The 11,788-nt window shown below is 49.0% G+C and overlaps 1 protein-coding gene across 2 annotated transcripts in view; it reads left to right on the forward strand.

Moving 5' to 3' along the window:
* The window catches only part of SLC23A2 (solute carrier family 23 member 2), a 53,258-nt gene extending 42,710 nt beyond the window's left edge, over positions 1-10,548 (forward strand). For both annotated transcript variants that reach the window (XM_054000662.1, XM_054000664.1), the window contains 5 exons: positions 333-438; positions 3,032-3,161; positions 3,621-3,758; positions 4,927-5,022; positions 5,818-10,548. In XM_054000662.1, the coding sequence (XP_053856637.1) occupies positions 333-438; positions 3,032-3,161; positions 3,621-3,758; positions 4,927-5,022; positions 5,818-6,050 (703 nt within the window). In that variant the 3' untranslated portion in view covers positions 6,051-10,548. The remainder of the gene's footprint in view (positions 1-332; positions 439-3,031; positions 3,162-3,620; positions 3,759-4,926; positions 5,023-5,817) is intronic.
* The last annotated feature ends 1,240 nt before the right edge of the window (positions 10,549-11,788 follow it).

An 11,788-nucleotide genomic window follows, 5' to 3' on the forward strand; every position in this document is an offset into this window, starting at 1 on the left:
AGTTACCAGCACGATTTCCATGAGGATAGAGCTCTAAACTGGTTCTGGAATTGGGGCTGTCAGAATCACCTGGAATGCAGTTTAGAAACAAAGAGCAGTTCTGAAGTTTTGCTTGAATTTTTAATATAATTTCCTCAGTTTAAGAACATGGGGATCTAAGACTCAGGAGACAGAACCCCAGTGTGTTTCCCAGGTGTGTTGGAGCTTGAAACATGAATTGCAGTAATTCCATGGTGGAGCAGATGCCCCTGTGGCATTCAGGCATGGGGCACCCTCGCAGTGGATGTGTGCCTGCACCAAGGTGACTCCTGTGTTCTCTTTGGGATTTACAGGGGGATTTTCATCGAGGGCCTCTCCTGTGTTCTGGATGGAGTCTTTGGGACAGGGAATGGATCCACCTCCTCCAGCCCCAACATTGGGGTCCTGGGCATCACAAAGGTGAAGTGCTTTGCTGTGAGCCCTCAGGGGCTCGAGTGTTCCTTGTGTTCATGATCCTCTTCAAGCAGACCATTCTGCTCCATTCCTGTGCACACAAACTTCCCAGATCATTCTGAGTGTGCCTGACTGTCTGTACCAGCTCTTGTCTGAGGGAAATGCATTACTGTGCATCAGGACCTCGGAAATCCTTTTATTCCGAGGAAAAGGCAGTTGGAATCCCCATAAAGCAGATGCTGCTGCACAAACTGTCTCTTGGAAAACCCAGGCAGCATTCCAGGGCTCTGGGGTGATTTGAGTTGAGGCATAAACACTGTAAACTGTGTAGAAATTGCTGCTTTTTGGATGTCTTGGCTCTGAAAGCATCAGTAGGAAGTGACTTTTTAATGCCTCACTTACACACAGTAAAATGCAACGTGAGGTGCTTGGGCTTTACTGGGACGTGGCACTGGCACAGGGGCTGCAGCCAAGGTCATTTCAGAGTTAAATGTACCCTAAATGTTCGGGTTTAAGGCTTAGGGGTTTACCTATTTCTGGTGGTGTTGCTCAACAAAACGTGTGAGTGCTTGAGGAGCTCCTTTGCTCACGTGTGGGGCTGGATCTGTGCCTGGATGAGCTGGGTTGGCTGCAGAGAGATCTGCCTGGTATTGTTAATTTAACCTTGGTAAGAAACAGCAGCAGCATTGCTAAGAGTGATTTATGTTGTAAATGGATCCATCTCGTTGGGTGTTCAATGTGGGAGCCATAAACCCTTCGTGCAAGGGTAGAAAATGTCTGTCCTCCACTGGCAGTAACTCATCCCCCTGGCCTGATGACATATAAATGCTGTATTTGTCCTCAGCCCTCCCTTGTGCTGCACAAAGGGTGATTCTGCTGGGTTTGGGGTGCAATTCAACACTAACAGCACCATCTGCTGTCCGTGCCAGTCGCCATCCAGCTGCCCGTGGAAATCTCCTAGGAGAGAAGTTCTGCTTGGGAAAAAACCCTAAAGAAAGGTTTCTTCTGTTCTGCTCCCTTCCTATTGTTACTTCGTGGGGGTTGAGATGAATTAACAGCACTTTTTGTGAGCAGCCCACAGAAATGAGTGTGCATTTCATGCTGGGTCTGTGGAAAGTTGAAGGGGCAGCTGTGGCAGGGAGTGGAGCTGCCCAGAGTGGCACAGCTGCAGCAGGCTGTGCTCTTGTTCCCCTGCCTGCACATTCATTCCCCAAAACCCAGCAGTTCTTCAGCTTTAGACAGAATTTTGGCTCAGAGATGCTCTGCTGTTGATTTGGGAGAGGAAATCTTCAGTGGTGCATCACCAGGGTGCTTCCCTCCCTCGAAATTGATGTATAATTACACTTAGAATTTAAATTCTGCTGGATGGAGGTGCTGCAGAGCCTTTGAGCCAGTGTGTGTTTTACTTGATGAGAGCAAGATCAATTAACTCTGATTAGCTGGGGCTAAAGCAGCTCTTGCCATAGTGGTGATGCTGAAATGGAGGCTCCAGGTACCATTTGATGCACTCCAAAATAATCACTGTGTGTGTCTGTGGGAATAAATACAGAGCCTGAGCTAAATGCTGCCTGGGATGTTTTCAGTAGCTTTCCAGAGGAGCTTAATTTGTTTGCATAAATAAATGTCAACTATCATGCAGCTTTTCAAAGGATTTGCTTGTTTGGCAGGAAGAGAATTGTAGGGCAGGATCTCAGTGGCCCTGCAGAAATGAATATTTCTATAGAGAGCAGAGAAAGGTGCCAGCCAAATTCTGTTGTAATTCCTGTTGATGGTGTAGCAGAGCTCTGTTTGCAGGGGAAGGAGCTCTCCTGGAGCTCAGCAGTGAGGAATGTGGGGCAAGGAAGGACTTCTCCCTCCTCAGGCCTGTTGGGTCTGTAGTTTCTCATTTCTCTCATTTAGCTCAGTCACACATGATGAACAAATGGATATTTTCTTTTTGAACCCTGCTGCTCTGTACCAGGGGACCTGCAAAGGGCTTTTCTAGAACCCATCTTAATGTAAAGGAGTTTTTGTTGCCCCTGGGGCTCCTCTTGTGGCAGTAGAAGATGTTAAAATACCAACTTCAGGTTTAGCCACTACCCCTGCACCACAGAGAGCCACTGCCTGCTTGAATCTTAAATTCTTAAAATAAAATTGGGAAGGAAGTGCAGGCCCTTGGTTTCAGTGTTAGCACATCCCTGATTTGCATTCAGCCCTGCTCTCTGAGGGTGTCACAAAACCAGCTGCTAAGCTAAGCCTAAAATTCCTGCCCCTCCTTCCCAACACCTAGGAGCTGTTTCACCTATTCCTGTGTCCCCAGGCAGCAGCACAGGGAATTTATTTGATATTTTACATTTGCCATCTCTCCTCGGCATGGTTTGCACCACCTTTCCTGCTGACTGTGGTAGCTCCAGATGGTTTCAGGGCTGGCCTGGGGAGGCTGGGCTTGGCTGCAGAGCAGCTGTGGCTCAGCCCAGCCCTCCGGCACCCAAACGAAACGCACACAGGATGGGAGCCGGGAACGAGCTGAAATTAAACCTGACCTACACAACCCAGCAGCAGGTGCGAGGCTGGGCTGAGTGCAGAGCTCACCCCTGTGTCCTGTCCTGTTTCCCTGCAGGTTGGGAGCCGCAGGGTGATCCAGTACGGAGCAGCCTTCATGCTGCTGCTGGGCATGGTGGGCAAGTTCAGCGCGCTCTTCGCATCGTTGCCCGACCCCGTGCTGGGGGCTCTCTTCTGCACCCTCTTCGGTAAGGGGCTTTGGTGTTTGCTGTTTCTGAGGAATATTTGATCACAGGAACCCATGTGCTCCTCCAGACACGCTTTGGGTAGTGAAAAAGAGGAGTCCTTTTGTGCAAAAGAATATCCAAAACACAAAGCGAGTGTTACCGGCTTGCTTTACATTCAGCCTAACAGGAGGAAATCTCCAGAGAAAGGAGTGACATTTTCCTAGCAATCTACCAAAATCTTCTCTTTCTGGTTGCAATTGACTGTGGTTTCCTGGTGCACTGGTTCTCAGGTTTGCTAGTTTCTAAACATATGGACTGAAAGCAAGAAGAAAAAAAAGCAGTTGATGTGCTATTAACTTTGCACTTTTCTGACAAACCATTCCTAATGTACTGGGAGGTATCCTTCAGGGATATTTTTCTGGGTTTTTTTGAAGAAAAAGACTTACCTGAAAGCTGGTCTTTGGGGTGTTTTGTGTTCAGGGATGATCACGGCCGTGGGTCTGTCCAACCTGCAGTTCATCGATCTCAATTCTTCTCGGAATCTCTTCGTGCTGGGATTTTCCATCTTCTTTGGGCTCGTCCTCCCCAGCTATCTCAAACAGAACCCCCTGGTCACAGGTACGTGGTCCTGCTCCTCCACATCAACATTTCTGCCTTGTGCTCATGTGGAAAATCCATCAGGTACAGAGGGTCAGGAAGAGGAACCCCAAATTATGGAGGAAAACCCCAAATTACAGAGGAAAAACCCAAATTACGCAGACAGGAAAGGCTGTAGGTCCAGACAAGCTCTGTGTGTGTTCAGAGGAGAATTCTTTGGGAGGCTGAGACCTGCAGGGAATGTTCCAGTGGGACACAGCTGAAGCTTTCCTGCTTTCTCTGGATGCATTTCAGCAATGGAAGGGGGCAGTTAGCAAGTGGGCTGAAAGAAAACTGAAAGGGTTTTGTGAGCTCTAAATGATGCTCAAAGGTTAAGGGGAGACACCAAGGCAGAGTTGGGAAGTTTGGGGGCTGAAAGTTTCTGTCACTCAGACGTGTTCTGGGTGTTCATTTTAATGAATTCCCTTGCAGACTGTTAGTGGAATTGTAGCTTTGAGGAGTTCCCTGGGAAGGTTTTCTGTTTCCATGTGACCCTCAGCAGTGCTCACGCCAGTGTATGTCACCAGGGATGGACTCAAAGGAAATGTTTTACTGCTTTGGGTTTGTTTGGGGGTTTTTAAACAAAGTATTAACTGACTTTTCTTTCCACTATGCCTTCAGACCAGGATTTAAGGGCATATCTGTCCTGCAGTAAGTGGTTAGAAAAGCAGATCCCTCAAGCTTTATGTGGTTAATGCAGTGTTCTTCCATAACTGGGGCTGTGAATCCTTGCCCCTTTGATAAAGATTTATAAAAAGAATTATTTATAAAAGATTTATAAAAAGAATTATTATTTATTTAAAAAATAATTACATAATAGTTATTATTTTAAAAATTAGGATTTTACAATCTGAACGTTTCTGTTTTGCACTCCACGGTTTCCTGCTTAGCTCAGATTAGTTGTGTCTGCAGTAGGAACTGAAGTGCTGCTTGGTGACATTTCCGTGAGCAGCTGGCAGTTCCTGAAGTTGCATTTTGGGGAACAATGTCCCGCGGTGGTGCCCTGGGGGAAGGTTCTGCACCGACCCCCAGAGCCCTTCCTGAGCAAAGCCCTGGCTGAGCTGAGGCACGGCGTTCCTGCTGGGCCTGGGTGGGGATCAGGAGGACGTGGCTGGTGAAGAAGCCCAGCAGGTTTTCCCTGTTGCTGCAGGAATAGCAGGCATTGACCAGGTGCTGAACGTCCTGCTCACCACAGCCATGTTCGTCGGGGGCTGCGTCGCCTTCGTGCTGGACAACACCATCCCAGGTGAGGCCTGAGCCATGCTTCCCTGCAGCACTCCCTGGGGAAAGAGAATTCCCTGGGGAAAGGCAGCACTCCCTGGGGAAAGGCAGCACTCCCTGGGGGAAAGCAGAATTCCCTGGAGAAAGGCAGAATTCCCTGGACGAAAAGCAGAATTCCCTGGACGAAAAGCAGAATTCCCTGGGTAAAAGCAGCATTCCCTGGAGAAAAGCAGCATTCCCTGGAGAAAGGCAGAATTCCCTGGGGAAAGGCAGAATTCCATGGAGAAAAAGAAGAGTTCTCTGGGTAAAAGCAGAATTCCATGGGGAAAGGCAGCATTCCCTGGATAAAAGCAGCACCCCCTGGGGCAGAACACCAGCAAGAGATCCCTGCTTTTGGGGCTGGCTGTCCTAACAGCAGCAGCAGAGTCCTTACAGCTGCCCTCCCTTCCCCGTTAAAATCCCATTAAAATCCTTGTCAAACCCTTAAAAGAGCTGATAAAAACCAAACCAGTCTCCAGGAGACAGAGTAAAAACTGTCTCCAGTAAAACTGGCTTTGAGATCCAAACCTGCTTCTGGTCAAGAGGAAGAATTTGCCTTGTAAATTTGCTTTTGTAACAGGAAAAACTTCCAGTTACAAAATAAAGCAGATAATGTGGTTTTCCCTTTTTGAGGAGCCTGGAAGATCTTCCCAGAGCTTTGCTGGACTTGGTGGCCGAGCCTTGGTGTTTCCTTTCTTCCTTCAGGCTCTGCTTCAGGCCTGTGTGTCCATAACAAGACACCCATGAATATTCTCCTCCCTTTTTTTTTTTTGATTTCTAGGAAGCCCTGAAGAAAGGGGAATCCGGAAATGGAAGAAAGGGGTCGGTAAAGGAAGCAAATCCCTGGATGGCATGGAGACGTATGATCTGCCTTTTGGCATGAACTTCATTAAAAAATACAGGTGTTTCAGCTTCCTGCCCATCAGCCCCACCTTTGTGGGATACACGTGGAAAGGCTTCAGGAAAAGCAGTAACTGCAGGAGTTCAGACGAGGACTCAGAAGCTACAGTATAGCCTTAGCTGAAATTATATTACCTAGTTGTAGTCAAAGATGTATTTGCAGTTTCTTGCTGATTAAGAAGCATTAAAATATATGTTTTGTATATCTGCATTTAAATTCTGGAACCAGAGCTGAGACGGATTTAAAAAAAAAAAAAAACAAAAAAAAAAAGCTTTTCCTGCTGTGGGTGGTGGGAGCCAGGTCTAGTGTCTCTGGGGCAAATCCTGCTGATTTTGGGAAGTTGGAGAGAGCTGTGCACCTAACTGTTTGGTTTTAAATGGTTTTAGATGGAGGTGAGGAGGGAGGTGCTGCTGCACATTTTTCGTTTTTATGGTGGTTTTATTGAAGCCCTCAGTGTTGGTTACGCCAGGAAAGCTGAACCTTGGAGAAGGAGAGGGAGGGAAAAAAAGAGAGAAAAGGAAAAATATTTCCTTCTGATCATGTCAAATGCCATGGATGATGTTCTGCTGCTCAGTGGTTTGCACATTCCATGTTCTCAGCGCCCTGGAAACCGGGCTCAGCTGATGCTGGCAAATCATGAGAGTTTCATTCTGAATTATCTGTGGTTCCAGTGACACATGCAGTGCTCAGACAGGAAGTTTCTGGAATAACTTTGCCTTTGAAAGCCGTGAGTGGCTGGGCTGGCTCAGTTCTACTGACAGCTTTGTCATTTCTGAGCATTTGCTTTCCCCAGCAGCATTTCCTTATGGGGACACATGAGCCTGGGGAGTTCCAAGGATGGGAAACCTGAACTCACACAGGACCTGGAGGCAGCGTTTCGGTTCAGTGCCTGTGTCCAGCAGCATGGTTCCTGGCCAGAAATGCTAATTAGCTGAGCAGCTCCAAGCAATTAACAGTTGCTCCCTGCAGGGAAAGCCACGTGCTCCAGGCGCTTGGCTCTGAGCAGGGTTTTTTGGTTTTTGTTTTTTTTTTTTTTTGCTGATGGCTCGCTCTTCTCCTCTTGTGGGGCTTCTCCAGAGGCTGATTCCTGCTGGGAAGGGGGTTTGGGACAGCAGAGACACTGCACCTGCAGCCTCACCCACCGGATGGGTTCACGGGTATTGGGTCCAATCAGGGCACCGCTCAGATTATTCAGATTATCTTTTTTTGTTTCCTGGAATAGTCTCAGCTCTGCTGTTATGTGGGTGTTCACGCTCATCATGCATTCATGATTAACAGTTTTATTCCTGTTTAATGTTCTTACTATTGCAAGTTAGTTTTAGACTTCAGTGTGGCCCCAAAAGCATTTTCAGCTGTGGAGATCATCAGGGAAATGTTGTGTAATGTAATTTCAAGGCCAGTAATGCTCTACGGTGCTTGCGTTTTGTATTCCTGGAAAACCATACCAGTAGATCCTGTAACCCTCTGATCTATTTATCCAAGTTTGACTACTGGACAGGAGCACAGGAGCTCTGTTTTCTCTGAGTCTGCTCCCAGGGGAATTTGTTCTGGGTTATTGAAGCATGGACGGGTTGGGGTGGGGAGGGCAAGGACAGAGCTTGACGGATCAGTACTGAGTAGTGTAGAGTGGGAATGATTCCGTGGATATCGTTCTCAGCATGCCATGGCTGTTTCCAGAAACTGTTTTCCCCCGCTTTTCCCGTGTCCAAGCATGCCTTTGTTCCTGCTTCCCTCGGGGAACTTTCAGTAGTTTGCAGTCTTGGTGTCAGTGGGACTCGGAGCTGGTTGGAAGAGTCATTGTGTAGTAGACGAGGTTGGTTTGCCTGTGAAACAAAAGTCATTTTTGCTCATTTTTCAGTGTTTCCTCTCCAGGGAGCGAGGTGTCGGATCCCCACACCCACTGCACGCGGTTTGGGTGTGGGCACCTCCAATCAGTGGCACAGAGCTTCCAAATCCCCCAGCTTCCTGTGCAACCAAAGACGCGTGGCAGGCGCGGAGGGGTTAAAAATACCCATCCAGAAGGAGAACAAAAGCCATCTCTGGTGGCTGTGCAGCCCGAGGGCTTGTGGTGATGTCACATGCCAAAGTTGGTTATCCTGTAAAAGTGGAGAAAGGGAGGAAAAGCTTTTTAATTTCCAGCTAACTCCAGAGCAAGGAGGGGATGGGAGCAGTTTGTCTCTCTCACCCCACTGAGGGAAATCCGGGTGAGTTCTCAGTGGATGTTCCCAAGACACTCCAAGTCCCAGGGCAGCAAATCCTGGATAAATTCTCTCTCCTCCCTGGAGCAGAACTCCCCTCCTTCCCCACAGCACTCTCCAGGCAGGTGCAGTCCAGTTTTCTGTTGGATTTAATTCTTTTTGTGGTTCATGCCCATTCCCCCGGCCCCTGCCCTTGGGAGCAGCTGGAATTGGGGTCAGTTTGGATCCCAGCTGGGCAGGGGGGACAAATCTCCACCCTGTCCCAGGGTGAAGGGTTAAAGGTGAGCCCCGGGCTCTGGAAGGACCCCTGGGTGTACAGGAAGGGCTGGGCTGGGGTGAGGCTGGGAAGTTTGAGGTGAGTTTTGGAGAAAGGAGCTGCCCTGTCCCATCCTGGGGCTCCTGGAGCCCCCCAGGGGAAGGAGAGCAGTGCTTTTCTTTGGGGGTGAAATCCCTGAGTTCACCCCGGGTTTGTGCAGGTGCAGGGGGGATTTTGGACCTTAAATCTTCCCCTTCTCCTGGTCCCTTCTCCTGGTCCCTTTCCCAAGTGGCTGCTGTGAAATTCCAAATTCCAGGGGTTTGGGTGCCCATGCCCAGCTGCTGGCAGAGGTGGAGAGAATGGAGCTGCAGGTTTGGGGAGCATTAAATTCCAAATTCCGGGGGTTTGGGTGCCCATGCCCAGCGGCTGGCAGGGGTGGAGAGGATGGAGCTGCAGGTCTGGCGAGAATTAAACATGAATTGTGTGTGCCGGGGCCGTCCAGGTGCGACCTGACTGCCAATGCAATGCTGGATTTCCCCCTCTCTCCTTCCCTGCCTTTTCCAACAGCCAAACTCCGAGTACCCAGGGAAGGTGGCAGCTGAGAGGTGAGTGAAGAGGTGATGAGAAGTTTCAACCAGATTTGGAGAGGGAAGGGCAAATATTCATGGTAGAAATCTCATTTTGTCATATCAGAGGTGGCATCAGTGTATACAAACAAAGTAACTTGGGATTTTTGTAATTGATATTCTCTTGTATTTTTTTTAGGTTCAATTAAGGGTTCTTGCTGACATGTTGAAACACGTTTTCTAAAGCAAATACTTGCAAATTATGCCTATAGAAATTTAGGTTTCGTAGCTGACAGCTATGACTGATCAACGTTGTCATATTGGAGGGACTTCACCACGTACCTCGCTCAGAAAGCTCAACCTTTTCAACCCCAAATTTGCTTTTATTGCCTTTTAATACTGACTTGAAATATGACAACTTGGTTTGTACATGAATATTGCAGTATTTTATTTCCATATATTAAGAAAATAACATTTCCGCTCAGGATGACGGCGGCGCTTTTCCTGGGAGGGAGTGGTATGAGTGTCATGACAATGTCATGTGATGGTAGAATTTCTTCATTGACGAATCTATAGTGGTTGTGTATACTTTATTTACCCATCTTTGTGTTCCTACCCAAAACTGGAGGCTTTTGTTTCCTCCCTGCTGAGCCCTTCGGGGCACAGAATTGGAGAAGAACCCTCAGCGGGGTGCCCCAGTGAGCGTGACCCGTCACCTACACCCCAAAAGTGTGGAAATCCTGACGTTTTGGGCATAGACAGCGCTGCAGGCACTCGTGCTGGCAGACCCCCGTGTCTGCTGCTCGGGCTGAGCCCTTGGCTGCCTCGCCCCACCTGAGCAGCCCGTGCTTGCAGGGCTGATGTGTGAGACCAGCACGACCTCCACCTTGCTTCTTCGTGGCCTTCTTCAACCAAAATCGGCTTTTTTCTCCCCTTTTCCTTTCCTTTTCCGAAGCAGGGCCGGTGGGGCGGGGGGGCACTCCTTTTTTGCAGTTTGTGTTTTTGGGGAGCTCCGGGTCCTGGAGGGGCTCCCAGGGCTGGCTGAGATTTGGGATGGGTGTTGGAGCCACCCCAAGCGTTCCTGGCTGGAATTCCCGCTAGGCTGGGGCTGGGCAGTGACATCCAGGGCGGCCTCTGCCCTTCCCGTGCTGCCAGCCCCAATAATTCCTGCGTTTGTCTGTTCAGAACAACCTCTGGCGTAACAAACTATTGACTGTTCTTAGGCGGTGGGGATAAATTTCATTTTTTCCATGACTTTTCATGACTGACTTTGGCTGTAAAACTTTTTTGTTCAGCAGCAAAAGTTTATTTTGGGGAGGGTTTGTTTGTTTTTTTTTTTTTTTTGTTTTGTTTTTGGTTTTTTTTTTTTTTTTTTTTTTTGTTGTTGTTGTTCTTGTTCCAAGATGTGTAATTCTTTCACGGATATTTTTTTTTTTTTATTCCTTTTTTTTTTTTCTAACATTGCTTCATTAAAAAACTAAATATTTAAAATGTAATATTTGGACCAGATGTTGTGAATAATAGTAGATAAAGCTATTTTATTCTGTATTTTTAAAGCTGTTCAGTATAAATAAATGCGGGCATAGATGCAGTGTTTGTCACAGTTCCTTTGGTGGCGAATCACGGAGTTGGAGGATCCTAGAATGGTTTGGGTTGGAAGGGAAGGATTCCTCCCTAACTGATGGGTTTCTTCCTAATGGATAATTAATTTCAGGATGCAGGTGATGGCAAGACCCACCCCAGAGTCTTCGGGGCAGGTGCTGCCGAAAACCACAACCCCCAGGTGCCTTCGGGACCTCCCAGCTCATCCCACAGCTCCCACCACGGGGAATTCCTGGATTTGTGGGGCAGAGGCACGGATTCCTGGATTCCTGCCCCTTTCTTACGATTCCTGCCCCTTCCTGGGATTCTTCCTGGGATTCCTGCCCCTTTCTTGGGATTCCTGCCCCTTTCTTGGGAATCCTGCCTGTTCCTGGGATTCCTGCCTGTTATTGGGATACGCTTCCCATTTCTGGCATTCCCTGCCCATTCCTGGGATTCTTCCTGGGATTTCCTGCCCCTTCCTGGGATTCTTCCTGGGATTCCTGCCTGTTATTGGGATGCCCTTCCCATTCCTGGGATTCTTCCTGGGATTTCCTGCCTGTTCCTGGGATCCCCTTCCCGTTCCTTTTGGTTCCTGCCCATCCCGAGGTTCCTGCCCTGGGCTGAGGCACCTCCAGGTCCCCCTGTGTGGATGAAGGAGCCAAGTGTCCCCTGGGCTGTCCCCAGCTCCCCTCATCCCCAGCCCTGGCGTGAGCTCCTTCCTGCGATGTCGAATTCCAGCTTTAACCCCGGAGCAGCAGCGGGGCCTGGGAGCTGGGAACACCTGGCTGAGGGAGCCTCGGGTGTCTGCAGCCCTCTCCTGGCTCTGGGGGCACCCCAAAACTGATCCTAGCTCTGGGGACATGGGGACACCCCAAAGCTGCTCCTGGCTCTGAGGACACACCAAAACTGATCCTGGCTTTAGGGACACCCCAAAGCTGCTCCTGGCTCTGGGGACATGGGGAGCCCCCTGCACCTCCCCAAACTTGGATGTGGCCCATGGGTGAGAGTCCAGCAGTGGTGGAGTGGGATGGAGCTAAAACAGCAAAACATCCCTCAAATCCACGGCGAGGGGCTGAGAGCAGCCCTGGGATCAGGGCCGGGGATTCCTGAGCACTCCAGCTTTGGGTCTGTGCTGAAATCCTGATCCTAATCCTGGCTGATCCCTGTGCTGCAGCTCAGGCAATAATTGTCTTTTCTGCTCGTGTCTCACCCAAACCAGCATCGACCCAAGGTGGGCAGATCCTGGG

The sequence above is a fragment of the Vidua macroura genome, chromosome 28, assembly GCF_024509145.1.
Source record: "Vidua macroura isolate BioBank_ID:100142 chromosome 28, ASM2450914v1, whole genome shotgun sequence".
Taxonomy (NCBI): Eukaryota; Metazoa; Chordata; class Aves; order Passeriformes; family Viduidae; genus Vidua; species Vidua macroura.